Source organism: Arvicanthis niloticus, chromosome 5 (assembly GCF_011762505.2).
Source record: "Arvicanthis niloticus isolate mArvNil1 chromosome 5, mArvNil1.pat.X, whole genome shotgun sequence".
NCBI classification, from domain to species: domain Eukaryota; kingdom Metazoa; phylum Chordata; class Mammalia; order Rodentia; family Muridae; genus Arvicanthis; species Arvicanthis niloticus.
Genome location: NC_047662.1, coordinates 72,949,381 through 72,974,198, shown reverse-complemented (window position 1 = coordinate 72,974,198; position 24,818 = coordinate 72,949,381). Strand labels below are relative to the sequence as shown.

The 24,818-nt window shown below is 36.4% G+C and overlaps 1 protein-coding gene across 33 annotated transcripts in view; it reads right to left on the bottom strand.

The window, feature by feature from the left end:
• Ptprd (protein tyrosine phosphatase receptor type D) overlaps positions 1-24,818 on the bottom strand; it is a 1,324,101-nt gene that overhangs the window by 135,639 nt on the left and 1,163,644 nt on the right. For 12 of the 33 annotated variants that reach the window (XM_076934732.1, XM_076934730.1, XM_076934744.1 and 9 more), the window contains 5 exons: positions 20,715-20,832; positions 14,880-15,467; positions 14,353-14,453; positions 13,235-13,494; positions 1,201-1,291 (listed from right to left, as the gene is read on the bottom strand). In XM_076934732.1, coding sequence (XP_076790847.1) covers positions 1,201-1,291; positions 13,235-13,494; positions 14,353-14,453; positions 14,880-15,467; positions 20,715-20,832 — 1,158 coding nt within the window. The remainder of the gene's footprint in view (positions 1-1,200; positions 1,292-13,234; positions 13,495-14,352; positions 14,454-14,879; positions 15,468-20,714; positions 20,833-24,818) is intronic. The other 21 variants (XM_076934735.1, XM_076934746.1, XM_076934737.1 and 18 more) reach the window with 3 other exon arrangements.

The following is a 24,818-nucleotide window of genomic DNA, read 5'->3' as shown; positions in this document are numbered from 1 at the left end:
TTTGTTAGAACACAATCACCTTTGTGCAGACACAGTACAAAACATCAACAATCCCTTGTAATGAAGTTAGGGAATTAATCCTTGCCCTTGGTTCATTTTGTACTAATCTGAAGTAAAAAAAAATATACAGAAATAATACGATTATTATGAGATATGGACCATGTTGTAAAGAAACCACATAAATTAAAACTTCATATATCTTGATGTTGGAGGAACTTATAAACTACAACATTTTGTTTTTAAAAAGTCTCTGTAGTATTTCAACTGTGACTCCTAGCCTCTGTAGGTGGCTACGGTCATGTTTGAGATCTTGGTAACTACTCTGTATCAGGTTTTGCACAATACAGAAGTATGTAATAGTTTCTTTTAAAAAGTAGAAATTAGGCACAGAAATGGCTCACCAGTTAAGAGCACTTGTTGCTCTTTTAGAGGACACAGACTTCCTTCTCAGCATCACATGGGGACTCACAACCATCTGTAAGGCCAGTTCCAGGGGATCAAGTACCCTCTTCTAATTTCCACAGGTACCATTAAAACACACACACACACACACACACACACACACACACACACACACACACACTAAACACATATACACACACAGGAAAAACACCCATACTCAAAATCAGACTATTTTACAAAGTGTCTGTATTTCAAAAGGCAGCACTAAAATCATGTCATCATAAGACTTTGGAGTGATGCCAAACTCTTCAGTGTTTGCTGCATTTTATCCTATATTCCCTTCACTGCTCAGAATTTTGCCTTTTTTCTCCCTGCACTAAAATGCATCTTGGTTTCTGAAAACCTATAGAGCAGAGAGTAAAGCAACTAAATGTTTGGGAGTCAGTAGAATTCTATGAAAATATGCTAAATAACCTACAGCAGGTGAAATGCAGTGTGCTATAAAAGACCCTTGGCAACTGACAAACTAATGCCTCTAGAATTTTTTTTTTAAGAGTAATGACATCACATTCCCTACTTCTGCATCATGGTTACGATGGTTAGGTAGCAAAAGGGCAACACAGATAAAACAAACGCTAATCGTTTAATTAAAAGAAAAGGATCTTTGATAGAATTCCTAGAATACAGCAAGCCATGTTTACTGATCCACTCTCTTTTCCAGACACTCCGTAGCTGAGACCAGAACAAAGTGCTGAGAGTCTTCCATAGAAAGACAACAGACAACAAAGACACAATTACCTCATCTAACTCCATTTCATCGGGGCTCTCCCAGGGCTTGATGAATTTCCCACGAGACTTCTTCAAAGGCACAATTATAATATAGTAACCCCTGTTTAAGAATGAAGAAACAATACAGTTAGTTCAGAGAAGAGGGAAAATAGTTACAACCTTTAATCTTTTACAGACTAAACATGAAGACAGAAGAAAATTTATGAATGTCAGGTGACTCATCTATTTTTTTAGTAAGAAAAATTAACCACTTGTTTATTTAATTAAAAAAATACGCGGTGGATGTCAATGTGTGAGCTTGATGACTTCATATGATAATTTCACATGGTTATCTGCTCATTATTAAATATCCCAAACATAGCAGATATTTTTGTTAGGATCTAGACATAACCAAGCTGTATTAAAATCACTACTTCAGACTGATGCACTAAACATTTTTAATATTCTCTAATAAAAAGTTTTTTTAAAGAAAGATATGTAATAAAAATGGCTATTGTGTTATAAGCATCTATTATTTTGTACATATACAAAATTATGTACAAAATTATGTATTATATTTAAGTAAAAATGAAAGTATATTAAAGTCACTCCTAATCTTATAATTATATAAAGATAAAAGTATACTAAAAAGCTAACTAAATTGTAAAATTGTAAGTAGTACAGGTATTTGGAGACTATTTATACCTAAAGTCCTTCAAAATAGGACTCAGTGTAATAACATGTCCATAAAGAAGTTCAAATGTTCCATACACTGAGGTTGATCAACCAAAACATAAGGACTGCATAAAGCTCCATGTTCAAGACAAGGTTCACATTAATCATGAAGGTACTCTGTAGCTTCAGTATAGTAAACACCCTGCTCTTGCTTTGCATGTGCAAGAACTCTGTATCAGTGTTCAATATGAAAACACTGCAGATGATAACTAATAATATAGCAATCACAAAATAATTTTGGTATTGCATTAAATGCACAATCTAGTTTTGCATTCATACATCACAATCCATAAAAGACTGAAAGGGAAGAAGCTGGCCACAGATAAAAGAAATAAGAACAATTAAATAACTGCCCAATTTAAACAATGAGGGAATTCACTGAAACCTTCATGATGGGTTTTAGTTTATTTTTTCATTTATTCTCTTTCTGAGAATATCATAAGTTTGGAGATTCATAGAAAAATCAACAACACATATACATCAACACAGGAATGAATTTATATAATTTTAAAAGAGACAGCTACCACACAGGGCAAAGAAAAGCAAGGAGTAGGATTTTCCAGCCCTGTTCCATGAGCTATTTTTGAGTCAAAGGGGACAGAGAAAGCCCTCTCAGCAAACTCTCTCCTACAGAAAGGTTCTTCACATACATATCTTTCAGAGCTGAGCTGTCCAGAATGGTAGCTGTGAGACCTCTATGGCCATCAAGCATTGAAATGTGGCTGGTGAGAACTGAGATATGGCGTTATGTGTAAAAGTCAGTATAAAATTACAATCTCAGTGATAACTGAGTTGTGATGACATAGTAACAAATGACAATAACATTGATATTTTCGGTTAAATAAAATTCTGCTAAAATTAATTTCCTATCACCTTAGCTTTAAAAATTATCCTTACTAGAAAAGTGACCTTTTCATTCTTGATTTCACTCTATTAGTTGGGCAGTTATTCCCACAAGTATTCTGATGACAAACCTGTCACCTTGTGATGTACCTTACCTGGAGTGGGGCTCTGCTACTAATGGCTCAGAGCTCTTTTTAAACACCTATAAGAGTGTCTGTTTAAAGACTGCTTGTTTAACACACTGAGTTTCAGTTGTATATTCTGAAAAAGGACTATGAGCCTGTTCTCTGGAGAAAAGAATGTAATAGAACTAAAAGAGCTTGGCAACCTGTGAAGCACACAGTACCAAAGAGAGGCCAGTGGATAGTGGCAAGGTTTCTACATTCTTCACTAGCACGTTACAAATTCTACACCACACTGGAAAATGGACTTGTTAAACCTTTCCCTTAATCATGAATTCAATTCAAACCAGAATCTTTTCTCCGTGGTGCTCTCTACAATGAATCCACAGATGTATAAGGTTCCAGCATCTAGCCATTCAATTTCTTTACTACAAAGAAGCATGATGATCAAGGAAGTTGAGAAAAAATAAGAGTTGGAGTGTGTTGTGAAAGACGCCAATATTTTTTATTTTATGATCCAGACTAAGCTTCCTCGTATTCACACCCTCCTACCACCTGAAGGATTTGCCAAACAAGTCCATCATGTTAAATGAGCACAGAGAGAATTGACAGAGCTTCAACTGAGCGTTCAAAATAACACTGCAGATGCACTTGATAAACACACTTGTCAAGGAGCCTCTTGATTTTCATCCCTGTGCAGTCAGGAGAGCTTCTCTTCCTACAGCAATGGCACCGGGGGTTAGCAGAGAGTGCCCATTGTTTCCCTGAAGGCTCTGATAGATCAGTCAAGCTGATGACTGCTATTAATTTTTCTTCCTCTTTCACAACGAGTTGCCATTTTTTTATATATAAAAATCCGTATTTTGACTTCAGCACTATTCCCCCGAATTATTCAGTGAACTCTCTGTTGAGGTAAGAATGGAACAGCTTACCCCACAGCAATTAATTATCGGGATGGTCAGATATCTATCACCTTCTTTGTCTACTGATCTAAGCTCTCATCTATGGCAGGAAGGCAGGACTGCGTTCAGAGCAGCCTGGCACATTTCATGATAATCTGGCAATCTGGAATTCACATTATCCAAAATTTGTTCTCTATAGTGAAGAATTTGTAATATATCCTAGCATCATCAGAAACCTACCAAATCCAGCTTCTCATTTTTTTTCTAGAAGATGTGTGTGTGTGTATGTGTGTGTGTGTGTCTGTGTGAGTTTCCTACCTTCAGAACTCTGCCAGTGTCACTGGTGCTTTCCTTTCTATCTTTACAGAAATGTTCACACACCAACTAAAGATCTAATTGCTTTTAGTTGTCATTTTTTCCCAAAGCCACAGTTGAAATCCATGACACTTTCTGCCCCTAAGCCGAGGAGGCTAAATAAAGCATGAGAAATAATATAACAGTGCAGATCATAGCATAAATTTATGACCCTCAGATACAGACAGGCCACTAGGTCTCCACACTCCTTGTCTCTTGAACTTTTATTTTCATTTCCACATGCATCGTTTTCTCACGCAGACTCAGAGATTGAACATCTACATCTTCTTAGAAAAAGGGATCTGTATCACTGATAGAGAAAATGAAATCTGATAAAATTTTCCTCATCATTTTTCTAGCAAACTATAATCCTCCTTGGCCATGTACATAAACCATAATCTTTCCTTTTAGTACAGAAGATGCTTGGGACTATATGTATCATGACACTGATTGATTAATGGTTTCCATTTCCTCCCTCTTAGTTTCCTAAGACATGCACTAAACATATTACTGCTGATGCAAGTACTTCTACCTCAACTTTGTTCTTCCCATTGGAGCCTACAGGTTGCCTATCAACCACACTTGAATCCCCTATTGAAAAATCAAAGCAAACAGAAGTCCTGGCCAAGTACCTACTAGTTAGAAGACAGGAACAGGATAGGGTGAGCCGCTCTATATAAACAGCTGTCCCATCTATGGTTCATGGGGATGTCTAAGGAAGCTCAGAAGCTGTGTCTTTGCTGGAAAAAGTGTGCCCATGGAAGCCATCTATTAAAGTTTACAGCTTACCAACATTTCTTGTGTGCTTTCCTCTTTATGATTTAAGACGTGAGCTCTTAGATGATATGATAGCTGCTATACTTTACTCTGTCATAGTGGACATCATGGAAACTGTCTCGGAAATTGTAAATCCAAATAAATCCTTTCTTCTACAATTTAAACAAACAAGCAAACAACAACAAACAAAACCCAGAATATAAAAAAAAAACAAAAAAAAAACAAAAAAAAACAAAGCCATAGTCCAGTCACAAAAGTCTCTCTCATCTCTTTCTGTCCAAATTCTCTAGGAAGGTTTGCACTTTCTCTGCTCCTTCTGTCTCAACGTTGCACTGTATCATCACTGCCTTAACACAGGGCTGTATCAGCAGTGCACTGCCTCAGCCCTGTTCTGCATCATCATCACACTGCCTCAGCACAGCACTGCATCAACATTACACTGCCTCAGCACAGCACTGCCTCAGCACAGTGCTGCATCAACACTGCACTCACTCAGCACAGCACTGCATCAACATTACACTGCCTCAGCACAGCACTGCATCAACATTACACTGCCTCAGCACAGTGCTGCATCAACACTGCACTCACTCAGCACAGCACTGCATCATCATCACACTGCCTCAGCACAGCACTGCATCAACATTACACTGCCTCAGCATAGCACTGCCTCAGCACAGCACTGCATCAGCACTGTACTGTCTCAGCACTGCACTGCCTCAGCAGAGTGCTGGCTCAGGTCTGCACTGCATCAACACTGCACTGCATCAACACTCTGGAGATTTTAGGCACCATATGCCTACATGGTGTTAAGTTGAAAGAAGAATTTTTTTATCTGTGTAAAATTTCTCTTAGCATGTAAGTAAGACCTTCAATAAAGAATTCTATGCCTCTTTTGGCAATTAGCAATATTCTTGACTTTTCTCCTTTTATGAATTATTATACAAACTTTATCATTATAGCAGAATTTATTATTGATGCATAACTGTTAAATTAAATAATTTTAACACTCTGCCCCAAATTTCTCTTCATGCTCTTTTTTTAATACAAGAAGATTCCATCCTCACTCAGAACTTAGAATATTAGCTTTATGTAAATAATGCATAGATAATTATGTTCATCCCAAACTCTCTTCTGAATATCAAAGATTCATCAAGTTCAACTTTATGCGCCAAAGTACTCAGCCATTGCTGTAGTGACAATGAAATAAATACCAAGTCTTTTCTGCTCTCAGGCTGCACCATAGCCATTGCAACCCCAGAAAACGATGTGGCCATTATATTGGAAATCTGTTTTCACTTTCTTCTTTCCCCTTTCCTGGTTCATTTCCAAGTGCTCTTAACTTCTGAACCCCATCTCCAGAGGATTCACATCTCCGCCACTCTACTGCCACCCATCTGGCCTCATTCCATTTTGTTGTCATGCCTGGACAATAGTCCCATAACTTCTCGTCTCCACCAACTATCTTTTTCTAGTCTAGTTTCTGAAATTTCATTTCACAATACAAAATTGATTGTGCCATTTCAACCCCTGATGATATTTCAATGGAGACTTATTTCTCTTAGGATAAAGACCAAGATATTGCAAGGCCTGTCAGAATCTTGCTTGAATCCCTTTTTCCACACTGAGTTATACCTAGATTGGCTCTTAGTGTTTTGAATTGATCATGGGGCATTTGGTCACCATATCCTTGATCATTCTTTCCCAACTGCTTAGAAGTTTATCAAGTTAATTCTCTTTCTTAAATATTAATTAACTTATCACTTCACAAGAGAACCATTTTCTGACTTCTGGTTGACTGTTATATAAATTGACCATTTTGCATCTATAATGATTTATACTCTTTAAGGGATTTTTGATATTTAAAAGAATATTATTAAGGTAAATGTACGTGTAATCTCTTCAAAATTCATTCAACACTGTCAGTTTATCACTGAATTACTTTTCTTCTGAACAGTGGAAATGGTTAGGATAGGTTGCTCATGGGGATTCATGTCCCTTCTAAATTAAGTAGTTAAAATGTTCGGGGTTTCCTATGAGAGTTTACAAACTCTTCCTCTTTCCATTAGAAAAATAATGACACGACCACATAGAGTTTATATAGGAAACATAATCCTTACTATAGTTTTCTTTATCAGCTTATTAGAAATCTTCATTCTAATCTCACATGATACCTTATGAAAAATGAGAGGACTCAGATAAGGGGAGGGAGACAAATAGGGAGCTGATATCTGTCCTATAAATTTATATTGACAAAATTATACCAACTGAGTATAATTATTTGAAATGGAAAAAATATTTTTGATAAAACTAAGTTCTATATTGTACTTTGCTTGTTTGCCTAAGGCCTGGGCTTCAGGCTCAAAATACCTTTGCCAACAAAGACTTCAACTATTATGTTAATAGAACAGATTAAAAATCTTCTTAATTAATGTATCTAGAAACCCTGTGACTACTTATAAATTATGGTATGGTTTTTCAGAATATTTGATTTAAGTAGATAAGTTAAATACAATCTTCACAGTTTAAATTATATTAAGCAAAGTTTTTGTAAATTCATTTAATACACTATTATCAAGGGTTCAAGCACCATATAATTATGTGAGAAGGCAAGTTCTGGTCTTTGTTACATAGTCCTACTTCAAATGCAGCCAGCGTTTTAGCATTTGTAATCGGTCTTGCATTTTGAAACTTGTTATTTAACTGGAGGTCAAAATCTTTTTCAAAGTTCAAGGATAAATGTCAATCTTCACATAATTTTTCCTGTTACGTTTTGTGTGTGTTGCTTAAATCAAATTACTTTATCATAGAAAACCAACAATAGGTTGAATGATCTTTCCAATTTCTATCTTCAAATTAAGATGTTGAATGTTTTTAGCTGTGTGTAGTATGGGAAGTTATTTATCCTTAGCTTCATTCACTTCACTGATGAAGCAGTGAGGTGATAAATAGGAAGGCTTCCCTTGTCTTTCATGTAACTCTGGCAACCTACACAATGTAGTGATTATGGCACTCCCAGCATCCCAATCTTGGTGCCAGATGCTAGTGCTGGAACTCTCTTTGTTCTACTACCAGCCTAAGGGGCATTGTTTCATTCGTGTGTGTGTGTGTGTGTGTGTGTGTGTGTGTGTATGTATATGAGTCTTTTGTCTGTATGCATGTGTACCAAACGTGTGCTGTGACATTACAGAATACACTTTCCCATTTCTGTTCTGAAATGTTAAGTCATTATGAAACTAATTTTATACCTTGTGCCTGGCAGTAGCTTTATCTATAAGTACAATCCGGAGAAGTCTGCTTTCAGTTTTAATCAATCAGTTTAAATTCTGTTATATAAAAGTCACTGGAGAGCCTTTTGTCATGAATGTGCCTCATGGTGGAATAATGGTAGCATTATAGCATTTTCTAATTGGTATTCTGTCTTCACGACTGTTACAAACTAAGACTGAAGCATCACAGATTCTATGACAAGAGAGCTGGATGCATCCTTGGGATAGTTTACAAAATAATTCAACCATTTGCTTGCCTCCACAAGCCAATAAAAGAACCAAGTACAGGAAAAATACAGTAATAAGAAGCTGTGTCTTCAATAAATGAATAAGAATTTGTTGTTGGATAAATGGCTCTAGTTAAGAGAATTTCAGGCTCTCCCAAAGGACCTGAGTTTAGTTCCCAGTCCCTACATTCTGTAGCTCACCTGTAATTCCAATTCTAGGGTAACCTACATGTTCTTCTGGCTCATGCAGACACAGCAAGTTCTATCATATACACATAAACAAAAGGAATTTTTTAAGTGGATAAGAAACCATTTAATTTGCACATGGTAAAAACAGGCTAGGAGTTAAGACCTTACAATTAACTTGGATAGAATTGAGAAAAGCATGGTTTCTATTAGTAAGCAAATATTCTTCAGTCCTCAAACTGTTTTGCTATACAGGAGACAATGTCATGCAGCACTATTCTAGATAGCTTATAGTTAAGAAGTTAGCATCCACAGATCAGCTAGAGTTCTATTTGCTTTCTGAATTTTGTTCATAAAATACTGGATAAAACACTACAGTGTTTTCAATTTCAAAACTTGCCAACTGTAATAAATGGCACAGGATGACCTTCTTAAAATTACTGCTCATGCCATGTACAGAAATAGAGATGCCAACAGAATGGATATGTTTCAATTATTATTCCTTTAAGGAACCCTAGAAAATAATTTATTAACATAAACATTAGTATAAATTTATTACAAATTTTTAATCAGATCTTCTTTTTATTCCCTATAGGTGTGATGTTCTTCCTGCTCCACCACTTTTATAGTTTAGGTTTCATTTTGTTTTGTTTTGTATTGTTTTGTTTTCAGAAGGAAGAAATGTATTTCTGCGAACTTTTATTTCATTTCTAGGAAACAGTTTTCCCCAGCTGTTTTTTTTTTCCTTTCTGCACCTCATTAGTTTTTTCTCCTCCTGTTACCAAAGTTTTATCACTTTTTGCTGATTCTAAATGAGAGTAGATGTGTCCAAAACACCTAAGTCAAAAGTAACACTGAATCAGCTTAAAAACAAACCCGACACGCCCCTAAAGCGTTGAATGCATTCTGGAACGTCTGAATTTAGTCAGAAGTTGAAACATGAAACTGAAATTTGCCACCAATAAATAAAAATGACAATTTTCACTAAGGACTTCACTAAGAAACCAGTTCATTTTCTGCATCAGCCAAGAAAAGTCATGAAAACACAGCCAGCTTCAATGTCACTCAGTATGTTTTGCAACGTTCACCTTTTTGGTTTTCTTCAAGGAAATACACAAGTTTTGTTTAATGGATTGCAATTATCGTCCCCATTTCCTTCTGGTTTGTAGTTGTTTATAACTTTTAAGCTTTCGCAAATCTTTCTCAATTCACATTGAATCTAACTACCACCTTTAGCACTGTTCTCTAGACATCTGTATTGAGCTGACAGGGTTCCTGTTTCCAGAGCCCCGTACTTCATCTGATTCATGTGAGCTGTTTTCTGCATCTTATGATAAGATAGGACTTCATCTTGACACAATACTAGAAATACTATGTACTCAATTTGGATTTGCTAGATTCTAACAGAAAAGGCAGGGTGTGGTATAAGAGGCCATGTACCTCCTGTTTCCTGGTCTCTGTTAAGAGTCCTCTGCTCCCAACCCAGACAGTAACCTGGATTATTTTTTTAATTGTTGTTACTACTGGTGTTGTTTGTTTGTTAATTTTTTGAGATAAAGATTTTCTGTATAGTTCTGGCTGTTCTAGAACTAACTCCGTAGCCCAGGCTGCCCTTAAACTCAAAGATTTTATTGCTTCTGCCTCCTGAGTGCTAGGATTTGAGACATGTGCCACTACTACCCTGCAAAATTTGTGATTTGTAAAGCCTGCATATAGATGTCACTTTTTCTACAATGCCTCTATAAGTTACTAAACCTGGGTTAGGAGCCCAGTCAATCATAGGACATTGTGACAGATATCATTATTGAAGTCTCCCAAGTCAGTCAGGCAAATGTTGCTTAAGAATAATAATATATTCTGAACTTTTTACTGAATGAACTTCTGCCACATTGCCTGCTACTCCATACTCGTTCAAAGTGTGTCTGCTACGTCTAGGGTCTCTATAGTTTGATGGATGATAATTATAATAAAAACTAATTAAACTCTGTATGTTAAATATGTACCACTTTTGATTTGTTTTGTGTGTGTGAGACAGAGTCTACTATGTAGTCCTGCTTGGCTTGCATCTCACTATGAAGGTCAAGTTGGCCTCAAACTCACTTGAGATCATCCTGCCTCTGCCTACCAGTTCCTAAACTAAAAGTATACTCTAGCTTCTACCACTTTGTATATATTTCAATAAAGTGGTTTCAAAAACCTATTTATCTGTTAATAATAATAGAAACTCAGGAAGAATTAAAAAGTCAACACACAAATACAATCTTGCATTCGTATTAAATTTTACTGTGATAAAAAGTGGGCTGGCCTTGTATTTTCACTTTTAATTTTCAGAAACTGAAAAAGAAGATTAGACAAAATGAAGACCTTATCAGAGTGCATTTTGAAAATTCTATTACTTGTGGTACAACCTGCCATCGTTTTTATCAAATAAACGTCAAGTGAAGGTCTGCGCGGGAAAGATTGATTTGGCAGAGTGTAAAGTGGGTCAAAGTTACTACTTAATCCTGAGTGAATTTCACAAATTATACTTCACTAAAATTTCTTCTTTCATATTTTTACTTTTAATACTGTTTTTTTTTCATTATTTCTTTCAGCTTGGAATAAGATTGCTATCTTGTCCAAAGCTGAGGATTCTTTTGTTGCTTTAAGACAAAAGAATCTTTTGTTTTGTTTAAGACAGAGACTTGCTACTAACCCAGGCTGTCTGCAAATTTCCAATCTTCCTGCATCAGCCTTTCCAGTGCTAGGATTACAGGAGTATCACCATACCTGGCTGGATCTTGGAGTTCTTCACTTACTGTCTAAATGTCCCATCTGATATAGTGCCTTGGCCATCATGTCCTCACCCAGGTGCCCTCTCTATATGAAACTATTCTCTGTCATCAGTGGACTCCCCTCTTACTACAACCTTTATGTTTTATCTTTTGTTTCATATTTCCATCTCATTGCTTCAATGTTCTGTCATTCGCTGTAAAAACCAATGTTGCTCTGGTAGCTCCCAGATTTGTGCCTTTCGTCTCACTTCACTTTTCTGAGCCCAAATTTCTAACTAGATAATTCATACGAAGGCCTCATTTAGAATACATATTCACTACTGAGTTAAACAGTGATTTCCTTTTTTGGTATAGCACATCTTTGGTGAATAGTAACCTTGTCCAATTTGCCTCAGATTTCCTCTTGATATTTTACCACTTTGATGAGCCATGTGTGACACTGTTCCTTCCTCTGACCTCTATAAAGCACGCGCTGACTTCTGCTGCACTTCTGCTCAAGTGTCTCTCCCACTTCCTTTTGCCTCCTGTGTGGACCACTATTTGCCCTACTTTTTAGTTATGTAATTTGTCGAATGCTAACTGACTGCATAATGACTTCCCAAAAATTTTCTCTACCACATTAGGGGGCTCTGGTTATTTCAACAGTACATGGACTACGTACACATGCCTTCTGTTCAACTTCAAACATTTCCCAACAATGGCATCTTGACTTTATCATGTAATACAATAAAAATAAAAAAATAGATTTTTCATTCCAAACAGGTAACAGTTCTATGTAATATGTCACAAGATATTCAGTAAATGGCTCCTCAAATGGAAAGATAGATATGAGGTATCACATGATTGACATCACACTGGTTTTTGCATCCAGAGCTTTAGTGAGTTTCTACTGTCTATAGAATGCAGCTCCACCTGCTGAGCACAACGTGCCTCTTGTCCACCCTTTCACCACCCCAAGCCAACCCTCACCCCTTTCCTAGCTTGCCCAAGTGTTCTGGGTCCAGCTTGACAGGAATACTTGCTGCGCTAACTAAAGATGCACTACCACTTGATATATAACTTTCTGGTTCTTACAGTTTATAAGCTTACTATTTGACCTTCAAAATGATGTTCAGAAATGTATGGACTCATCTCACCCTAGCATCATCTATCTTGAGGATAACTGTAACATTAGTCTTTTCATACTTCCTACTCTATGTCAGGCTCACTGAAGACAGAGGCCAACTTCTTTTCATTGCCAAGGTCTACTCCAACACTTTTACATCAGATACTTCAATGATGCCATCTGTTTTTCTATTAGTTATGAGGTCAGCTGAGACTACATCTTTGGACAAACTTCTCAACTAACTGGGCTAATTTTGTATTTCTGGTCAATTGTCTTCCATACTCTGCTGTGTGGTATATTTTCTAATATTTTATTTTTTCTCCAACGTTATTTTGTACTTGAATCCTTCCTTTATTTTAGCACACAAACAAAATCTCACTATCACACATTATTTTCAAATACTTAAGTTCTTGTGGCTTCTTTCAGACTTTTTGCAGATTTTAATACTTTCTTCAGTTATAATAAGCATTATTATTTTGCTGTCAATTATCAAGTATATTCTATATGTCACAGTAAATTGTATTTTTGCAACTTGTTCTCTCTCTTTCAAAATAATATGGCTGGAACAGAAAAAAAAATCCCACAACGTTCCAATGATGAGACTGTGTTAGCATGAATAGGAACAGAGTGTGATAAATCCTGGATAGTAAAAGTATGAGCCTACACAAGAGAATCTTCCATGTTATAGGCAGCAATCCATTCTTTTATAACCACAATAACACTGAAATACAGGCTCTATATTCACTTGCCTTTCTTTCCTTAAATTAACTTACTTTATGTTTTCATTTGCAGGAACATCAGGCAGTTGCACAGTAATCATGCCATCCAAGTTTGTCTTCCCAATGAAGGCAGGCTTGGTGCGGAGCACGTCTGGGGCAGTCTTTGCTGTCACCCTGTGCTGCAATCCACCAGCACTGTTCCCACGATTGGTTAACACAAAAGAATATGACTTCTCAGGCTTCAGGTTAACGATCAGCTTCTGGGTAGCTCGGCCATCCACTTCTTCCACCATTTTCCCATCATCATAAAGAATCTACAGAGATACAATCAATCACAAGTTGGTTATCAGTCTCTCAACCAATTGTTATTCACTTGCTTTGCCAGTTTAATTCTATTTCTGATCAGTTCCTAATCCCATAAGTATTTATAATTCTGGTGTCTGATCAGTTCTCTTAATAGTTCTTACTCTGTAAAGGTAAAATGTTCCCGAGTCTCTCAAAAATGTACAACAAAGAAATAATACAATAAATTTTCAAGATTTAACTCATTAGTTAGATGTGCTCATAACAGAAAGTGTTCTAGGCTTTCAACGCATGATATCTATAATTTACCAGGAGGTTTGAAATTCTGTTCTAAATATATTTTTATTTACCAAAAAAATTTTTTTCTATTTATTTCACAAATAATAATTACTTGCTGCAACTTTGCAAGATCTCATTGTCATGTCAGTTTTATTTTTAAAGTGCTTAGAATTCAGACCAATAAATACAATCTTAAAATCATATAAAACTGCATTGAAAATTAGCTGAAATCTTATTGACCCTTCCCCCTTTTAATGGGAATAGAAAGTAGTAGTTTGCTGTAAAAAGTTCAAGTTTAATTTACTAGGTACTGTGTTAGTCATACAATGAAGGTCACAGTGTTGAAGCTCCACATGCAACTCGTTCATGAAAGTCACAAATAACATTAGAGCCTATGAGCCCAAATCAACTTTGTTTTGTAGTACTAGAGAGCCAACCCAGGGCCTCATACATGCTAGGCAAACATTTTACCATGAAACTATATCTACAGCTCATCTGTCCAAATCAAAGCTTTCTGTATTAGTGACAAATAATGCGCCATTATCAGCTGTCCATTATACTTCTGCCCATGACTCCTAAAGAATACTTACTTTGAAAGGCATAGCAGAATTATAATTCTCTGGAATCTCCCAAGACAGCAGCACTGATGTCTTCATAACTGCTTTGACATGAAAATTTTTTGCAAACACTGCTGGAAAAGGAAAAACTATGTATTTATATGATTCTTAAAGCAAATAACTTGTTCTTTTCCACCTTGGATCATAGGGCTTGGGATAGACGCTGCCTACATAGAACAAAGACAGAAATGTGATTTGCCTACCTGTTTAGAGCATTCATTTTAATACCCATTTTCTTAAAGAACTCTCTTTTCTCTCCATTCAGTCACTATCCTCTGTTTATCTTACCTGAGGACATAGAGTACTGCCAGCCAGCCTTGCAGTGGCATTCTATAACTGAATCTATAGTTTTCAAAATAGATTAAGTCATACATACATTACCTGCTTGTTGTGCTGAACCTATTAATATGAATGAGCCGATCAGTTATTTACAGCTTCAAAATATTTCCAAAGATCGATATTCCTTTAAAGGAGGAAGGCCATAAGCAGACAAATCCTACCTTGATCCACAGGCAGTGTCCTGAACTGGACACTGGGACTATATGGCCCGGGCCCTTTGCTCGTGTGAGCACGTACTTTTACATCATATGTAGTATCTGATTTTAAGCCAGTGAGTGTCATAGAAGTGTCAGCTGGAACAATAAGGTGCTCCATTGGAAGAAGGGGAGCGTTGATATCCCTATACAGGAGGGTATACTTGGTGATAACTCCATTTCTCTCTGCTAGGACAGGTGGTTGCCATGATAACTGAACAGAGGTTGAAGTGGTGCCTTCTGAGTGGAGATTTTGAGGGAATCCAGTTGGTATTTCTTCTGGCACAGAAATTTCTTTCACCATTTCCTCCCCGAAGCCCACTTTGTTTCTTGCTGAGAGTCTAAACACATATGATGCACCCTTGTGGATGTCTGTGGCTGTGAAGTGATCTTCTTTCTCAGAGAACTCCAGAGTAGTGAGTGGCTCCATGTCTTTCCGGCCATACTTTAGTCGGTAGCCCTGAAGGGGTCCAAATGTGTCCACAGGGGGGTGCCATTGAATGAGAGCAGTATTCATTTGGGTGTGGTTTATCACAAGCCTGGGTTTCCCTGGAACTAGAGCACACAAAATGGAGTGGTAAGAATGGCTGCCATTTAGGATCATATGTCAGTTAGTGCCATGTGGGGAAGCCACTCTATTAGTATTTTCCTTTCCTTGTTCATAAAAAAGCAATGCTTATTGTACATACCATTGTCAAATAATCATCTTTTCCTTTCTTTAGTAAAGTAGGATGACACAGAATTTGGTAATGAATACAATCTTTGTAAATCAATGCTTATCCTTGACATAGAAAAATGAATCCAAGTAATGATTAACAAGATATAGCTAATGAGAGCAATAACTACAATGATTAATTATGTACATATACTAATTATGTAAGAAGAATATTGTACATCATTAGATTTAACCACTCCCTCCTTACTGTATGTGCTAGGTGGTCATTATTATCTCCATTTTCTGTAATGAAAAGCAGGCCCATAGAACTAGAAAACTCTCTAAGGTTAGGTATATAACAAATAAAGCTGTAGCTCATATCCAGAACCATAGTCTACAACCACAACCATGCATCCATTTGTACATCTTTGTAACTTCCCTTCTCTACACACGTTACTCTTATGATGTTCTTCATCTTACTATTGTGAATTATTAAATGAAGAGTTACAGATAAAAGATTTTCACTAATATCAATGAAAAGTATCAACCATCCGAGTGATGAACTGTTTGTGTTTAGAAGCTACTTTCTTCTGAGGACACACTTCAAGATAGATTAGATATATAAAGACATACACTGTATTCACTCAGAACCAATTACCTCTGGTTTTGTTAGTGGGAAAAGCAACTATTTCTGGAGTTGATAAATGACAATACTGAAGAAGAGTGGAAGAGGTGGGGAAACCACAAACAACAGTAAACCAAATCTATAGCAAGAAACAGGAAACAAACAGGGAGAAGGGAAAGCTTACACTCCTGGAATACAGGAGACTAAAAGGAGCATCATAGGGATTTTTATACAAATTGCAAGAAAAGTGTAAACAGATGATGAGGCAATCCAAGAATCTTGCAAGATTTCTGGTTAACATGTTCATTTTATATGCCAGTAAGTTGTGGCCCAAGTAGGTATGAGCACTGCTCAAGGGTATGCTCCTTAGCCCCTGGAGTTAATAGCTTTCATTCACATCCTTAGCAGATTCAGGGTACATGTATGTAACTAACATCCAATATATGGAAATAATATAAGTATGCATATGTTGGGTCAGAACTCTAACTACAGTGAATTCAGTGTTTCTCAAAGAAATGGACTCTAACATGTTCACATTGAATACACTTTCAGAAAAATGCAGAATACTTTAATTAAAAAATACTTTATACTAGACATTGGTAGGGTCATACACATCACTTCATGTATATTAAGAGTTTATATATTATTTTCATAAAAATGTAAGCTGCTGCTAAGAAAAGTTCACGTTATAATTGGTGTCTCAAATAGAGAATATATCTCTTAATAAACAATGCCAACTTGAAACTATGATGTGGGACGATAATTCTTAATTTTATTTAATTCGAAGAGTTGCTGTATTTTACTAAGAGAATGATAAGATTAAAAAGAAAAAGGAAAAAGAATGGCATCACTCCAAATATTGTGAAAAATAATTTTCCAAAAGTTCATATAATGACAATAGAACTTCATTTGGGACTCCAAGAAGCATTATGAATAGGAAACATTTACAATTTGTTTGTACTGCACAAAACCTTGTACCAAGACATACAGGGATCAGAGCAGGAAAATGAAAGTTCATAGGGTAATTGTGTTTATAAACAAACACTTATCTACTGAAAAAGATAAAGAGGTGGAACAGATGGTACTATATGTAGATTCTGGATCGAGGTTCATAGGTGACAGTGGGGACGACATATGAAGGTCAGGCCAGTATCAGAGTGGGTGTTCTACTTTGTACAGTACTAATGCTTGAGAGCTTTCCCAGTGTTAGAAGAGTCTCACATTCTCAGAGGAGGGCTGAAGTGAGGGCTAATAGCATCTTAGAAAATAGCAGACACAAAAGCCAAGCTGCATAGTCAATAAGCTTACACTGACTACTGTGACATGTCAATGCCTGTCTTGCACCTTTGTGACATGTCAATCTATACCTCCTCTTGTACCTTTGGGACATGTCAGTGCTCCTTTTGGACCTTTGGGACATGTTAGTGCCTCCTCCTGCACTTTCAATTCTTTTCCTCTATTAGACTTTTCACTATCTTAATTCTTTTAGGATGGCACAATGATTAATACATGTGATTAGCTCAAAACTCTTTCAAGATCAATCTCTAGAGGTCAATGAAGCCCACAGTTTCAAATGTTCCAAACTCAGCCTGCAATTAAATAATGAGGAGTAAATATAGTTGATTGCCCTTAGCCTATTATTTCCAAATTCTCCAATCACTGTCACTGCATCACCTTTACACACAGCTGGTCAGCAGAGTACTGGAGTCCATGGAACAGTACACAAAAATCATCAAAGCAAGGGATTTGTAAATTTTTATTTTATTTTAAATTACGTTTATATGCTGTTCTCTGTGTAATAAGATGTGCAGGTGCCCACTGTGGCCATACAAGGGGTAGGATGCTGTGGAGCTGAGTTACAAGTGGTTGTGGGCTTCTGAAAGAGCAACATTTCTCCAGCCCACAAAGTAATGACTTTTTTTTTTTTTTTTTTGGTTGTGTTAAATCTCAAGGCCTTAGGCTGTATAGTAGTGATGACACAGAAAGGTGAGAATATTAACGAAGAAGCTATCCACATCATTATCGTTCAAACACAGAAAAGCTAGCTCCATATGAGTTTTCTTATGTTAGATATAAGTCTTACACAGATTGTTTAAGTTAGGGGTACTATTTGTTTTTGAAGGATTGATTGCTTATTGATTCTAGAAATGATGTATGATAAATAAACCTACAGAAAAGGTTTTTTACCGTTAAGATAAAATTTCAAGGGGGTCTCCAAATTATCAAAGAAGTTTTAACTATATACCTTTATATTTGTTATTAAGTGTTCATTACAGACTCAGAACAGAAGAGGTACTTTTCTGATTATGTTCAAAGTGAATTAATATGTTCACACATTGCAGAGAAATAAACCAGGGTGAGGGGATGCTTTTTTATTACCAGGTAGGTAAGCAACATAGGAGCATTAGATGGCCTCTTTAAAAACAAAGAGTATGACTCAAGCATCTGCACTGTGAAAATTTTCATTTCCTTATCTAAGCGTTTCTCAATTAGGAAAGACTGGAAATTGTGAAAGAAAACCTGAACAGCACCCACTGTGCTAAAAATCTTGTGCAGTGACAAAAAGTGTTACTGTGAAAAAGAGTCATTCCTTTTGTGAGGATTTTGGCTGCTCTTCTGTATACATTCTGCTTTTATGTCCCTGTCCCTAAGTCTCATCTCATGGGCAGTAAGAATCTGATAATTCACACAAGGCATTAGCGATAAAAAAAAAGTATGTCAGTATAAATAGAACAAACTATTTTGTTCAACTTGGGATTCCATGCTTCAACTTGGGATCTTATCACATACCTATGTTTTCACACTGGTGGCTCCTATAATCTCAGTCATATGTCATGCTACTACAACCTCACTGAATGTCTCTCTTCTAGTATGACATAATGGGCTGATACAATGGTATTTTTAAAATCAAAGGGAGAGAAGTTAAGGAAAGAAAATCGAAGAATAAAAAAAATCCCAACATCTTTATCTTGATGGAGTTTTGCTAATTGGATTCCTGCCACTTGAGGCAAGTCCAGGTGGCAGGATGCAATTGAGGCAGATCTTGTGACATTTAGACAAATTTGGCAGTGAGGTGGCACCCAGGAGGGTGCTCAACATCACAGCTGTTCTCTGCTTTCTGTCTTTACGTAGAGAGGGATTCCTACAAAGTTGTGCAAGAGGCAACTCAGGAGTAAATCAAAACCACAGCAGAAACGTTCCATGGGAGATTGCACTAAGACAGGATTCAGAGAGACTCCATCTCTAATTATCCCTTAATTTATCAGTTTGTGATGCTAGTTCTTCCTGCTGACTTTCTCTAATATGGCCAAGCAAAACAAGTCTATCAAGCATCAAAGAAGCTGCCCATCTTTCTAGAAGTAATCTGAAGTTATTTAGTCTTTTGATATTCTTCATCCTACTTTTTGTTTTCCATCTTTAGGGTAATTATCTTGCTTTAAAGCCTTACAGAAAAGGTTAAAGGGAAAATTAGAAAATATAAAGCTGTTTTAAGCCACAAACACAATCATATGGCAGCTCCATCCTAGAGAGGTTTGTGACGGTCAATGTTAACTGCTAACCTCACAGAATCTAGAATCACATGGAAGGTGGACCTCTGGGGGATGATATTGATTAGGGGAAAAAAAAAAAAAACAAAAAACCCAGCCTAAATACAGACAGCAATGCTGCTTGGACTTGAGTCCCGGGCTGAATAAATGGATGCTGAACATGTGAACACAAGCATTCATTGCTCTGTTAATTGACTAGGGATGCAATGTGATCAGCTGTTTCTCCCTCCTGCTGCCTTGACCTCTCTGATATGACAGTGTATTTTGAAGTTTATGCCAGAACCAGCCCTTCCCCTGTAAGGTTACTTTTGTTAGTCTTTCATTGCAACAACAGGAAAAGAAACAAAGTCAGAATCCTTGTGGAGATGGTGCAGAATCACTGTGTAACTTCCCTGCTTAGATGCCTTTTGCCTTGACCTTCATGAATCTACCTCTTCTACATTCAGTTTTAATAACCTGCTCTGCCCAGAACAATGGCATAGGCCAAGGCAGGAAGGGCTAATAATTAAGAAGATCCCATCTCAAATAAAACAAAGAAACAATAATAAAAAAAGCACCCTAATACCAAGAAAAAGGCCTCCCAGGGTCAATATGCCTACATCCTTTCTTTTTTTCTCACTTAGCATATACTGACATTTTCTCACATGCTAACTTGCTAATTTAATAATCCAGATCAGAAAATAAATTTAATGAGAAAATCTTCTTTTGTTGTTATTATTATATACCTAGTACTGTACATGGTAGTGGGCACACAGTAGATGCTCAGAAATAACTTTTGAATGACTAATTAGATTATTTAGACATAGTATAAATTTTGATCTTCTTTTTCCCTCTCAGCTTAGAAAATTTCACAGTTGAGCACAGTCTCTTTTTCCTCAGTGTCCCACAATTAAAAAAAAAATCATAGATTACATCCATACTATTTGAACGTCTGCAATAGGGCTGAAGGTACAAACATGCACAGAAGACATTACCTGCCCCAGAGGTGGACACTAGCTTGGGCTTGCTTCGAGCACCATCTCCTTTGGTGGTGTAAGCTGTGACGGTGAGGGAATATGAAGTTTCAGGCTGTAGCCCAGAGATGATCATGTCCTGAAATGACACACGTCAAGAACAGTGATTTAAAGCACGCCAAGGGGAACCTGGAGAAAAAGAAGGTGACTGATGTTCATTTGGTGCATGCTTGGACATGCCCGGAAGCCATGCTAAGCACTTAAGTTGCATGCCTTCAGCTCATGCTATGGAGATGGGTCTTGCTGTTAATAGTGAAGTCGGTATTCGAGCATCCTCAGAAGCAGCTTTCAGAAGGAATAGTTAAGACTGAAATCTGGACCTAGACTTCCTTGACATCCTTGAATTTAACCTTTCTTAATTGTCTGATATAAAACAAAATAATAGATTGGTAATCTAAAAGTGCTTACCCATTTACATCTGTATTTCCCAACATAAAATTAGAATACTAGAATCCCAAATGTGTGAAAGATGAGTAAGTTTTATCAGGAAAATTCTTGTATTTGGGTGTGATATAGCACAGCCATCTGATACAATAGCTGTTATTTTGTAGAAGCATTTTTCCAGTGATGCCCTGCAATGTAGCTAGACTGGTGGCAGGACAGATGTCACCATGGTATTTCTGCCTGCAGGAACTTGCTAGGTAAATAAATGGTTGACCTGTTGAATCTAAATGTCCCTTGGGGCCAAAGAATATTTTGAAGACATTAGGAAATAATGACTGGTTAATTATATAGCCTGACAGCAAAAGTTGTGACACAATAAAGAGACTGTTATGGATATTTAGTGAGCAGCTCCTACAACTATGAATGAGACTTGAATTTATAAGATCAGTAATGTTTGCTTAAATAATTTTTTCTGATAGTTTGGAAGACAATCTGAAAATTCTTCATTTTCTTTTAATAAGGGCCTAGAACTACTATAGCTTTAAGACTATCATTGAACTAGTTCTCTAAATTGGATGTTACATAATTCTTCAGCTGGGGCTCAGCTAGCAACTTGTTTTGGTGTTGGTGTTTGTTTCTTTCTTTTGTTTTGTTTTTAGATCCATACGGATTCCATACAGACAAAAATATATGGAACAATTAACAAACTTTTTGACTCTTTTGCATAGCTATATTTTCAAGTTGATTATGAATATATTTAAGAAAGTATTTAATATCATTATCTTCTCAAGCTAAAGGCAACCTGAGTGAGTGAGGAGTGAGTAGACAAGGCCACAAGAAATACAGTAGGAATTTTCTTAGCAAAGCAATTTACATGTACCATGGAACATAACTGCTGAAGCTGATGCCAAATGTGACAGCTTTGACAAGGTACTTTCTCAAAAGAATAAGAATATCATCATTGTGGAAATTGAAACATTTCAAATACCATCCTGTTGAGTGCTTGAAGACTTTATTCAGGCACATAGATGGACATTTTCAGAAAAATATATTTCATCTTTAGGACCTTGAAATGCTTTTACAGAGGGGACACCCAGACTTGGTGAGCAGTATTATACACTATGGTAGAAAAATTGGATATTTCGAAATGATGATGGCGTAGATGCTAACCTCTTGTTGAGGTCTTCCAAAGTTACTGCTAGATAGCAAACAACCTTGGCACATAGAAGTTCTATTATCAAGTATGTGGCAACTTTGATTCTATCATAAGGTTTTCATTCCTAATATTAGGGATAATATTTCCCCCTTGTGTCTTTCTCTCTTTTTCCAGTTGTTATAGGATACAGTATGTAATATATATCAAAACTGGTCAAGTCCTATACACTAATTCATCTTAGCTAAGTATAACACAACTATTACAATCATGCTATTACTTGGGCTACATTTTCTGTCTGTAAGTGGACTCCATTTGCATGGTGGTGTTGGGCTCCTCTGTAAATCAGAAATCCTTTTGCCTCTTATCACCTCCTGAACCCCCTTGCACTCATGCCTCCTAAAAGTCTGTGTTCCTAAGGTCTTGTCCCAGTGCCATCAGCCTCACTGCCTTCTAGACTTGGAAAAATAACTGCATTTATTTTGGAACTGAAAATAATTATTTCTCACTATATCTTAATATAGTGGCCCTGTGCTTCAAGTAGCAATGTAATGTAGAATCTGTTTGATGTCTCCCTATGACATATCGTCTTAAGTTTAACTGAAGAACCTGGAAAGCCATCCCCTGAGTGGGCTCTCCCTGATGACTTCTGTGGTTTAATGACTGATAACACCTCTTCAATCTTCCACCACTTTCCCTCCGTAAAGTCTTCCTAGCAAGCATTGGTCAAGTTTTGGGTTAAATATTGATCAATCTGATCCTTTTCATTTCTGTTGCCTCAAATTTTGTTGGATTTTCATCACTTCATGAAGAAATTAGAAAAATATCATTTTACTTGTTCTTAATAATTTTTTTTGTTTTTTTCATGCTCCAATTCATCCATTAAATTGCTGTTTTTCAATGAGTTAGTGTTTAATTCTTGTTATCATGAAATCAATTTAATCAATGGGCAGTTTCAAATAAAGTAAAAAATGCAATCATCTTAAGCATAAAATGTTGAGTTCATTGTAAGATAAATATGGTTTTATAAAAACATATTTCTTTCAAACACATATATACACTGGATCATATCATAAGTGTGTTTCTGACTATGGATCTTATCACATAAAATATTGCTCTGTACTAAATTTTATGGTATCTGATACACTATTCATATTTTCCAAGAACTCCAAAAGGAGCCTTGTGCTTTGGCAATAAATATTTATACGTTAGGTCTCATGGCACTCTGTGGCATTTAAAACACTTTGATTGGCATCATGGCCATTTGTCCTGAGAGACCACAAGTTTTTCAGGGTCAATGTTTACAGCACATTTATCTCTATATGCTTTGCATATGGTGTAATAATGAATGCCAAAAGATTAATTAATGCTAATTCTATTCAGTCTAAGAAAGGAAAATGATCTTTGTAACCTTTATATGATTTTTCTTTTTAATATGTTTCAATATCTCTCCAAGACAAAATAATGAAGGACTCATTAGTCTTCTCCTGATACCTCAGCTGTCATAGTTTACCTCTTTGCTCTATTCCACAGAAGTTTTATTATAAGAAGCTTTTATTTGTGTCCAATTAGTAGGTTCATTGTCACATGACCAGGAGTCAGTCCTATTCATGTCCATGGCTGCACATGCTATACACCACTAGAAACACATCTTTCTTAGCCCAAATATATACATAAATATTGTCACCTATGGAACTACAGGGCATTGCTTCAGTTCTCAAGTATACTGCCATCTTGCACAGTTATTTTTGAAATTATAACCATCTTGAGTATTGCCACTGAGTTCCATGGTTTTACACCTTTATTTAGGACATTTTTTGGCACCAATTTATAACTGTTTCAGAATTTTATATATATAATGGAGCACTTCACTATTTTGTCTTGGAGAGATGCTGAAACATATTTTAAAAATTATATATATATTTTATATATTTCCAGTCTTTTTAATATTTCTAGTCTTCTTCCTATTTTCTGTAAGTACTAAGATGGTAGATGTCCTATCACATGAATATCTTACATAGAATAGGCCCGTTACAAGTAACTAAAGCTATGAATATATATTAAAGAACACCCTCCATCTGGGACTCATTTTACTTCTTGACATGTCTCACTTATTGCCATTCATTTTCTTCTATATGTGGCAAAATTTAGCCAGGTATGGATGAATTTAATTAGTGTCACATCTATACTATGTGATAGAGTGACTATACAACCCTGGTGTAGAAAATATTAGTAACCTATATCAAACACCTGACATGACCCATATGGAACAACTCCATTTAAAGCAAGCTTCCTCTAACTGTGTCACGAGGGAGAGTTAGTAGCAGAAACCAAAATAGACACTATAAGCTCATGACCTTTTTTACGCAACCAGCAGTACCATGCTCATTTCACGAAACTAGAAACAAACTGAAAAGTGCATACATTGTTAAGATCAATTAAAAAACAGTCCATTAGTTCATGCAGATGTGATATCCAAGCAAATGTGATCATCAAATCATGAGTAAGTAAAAGGCTGATGTTGAAGA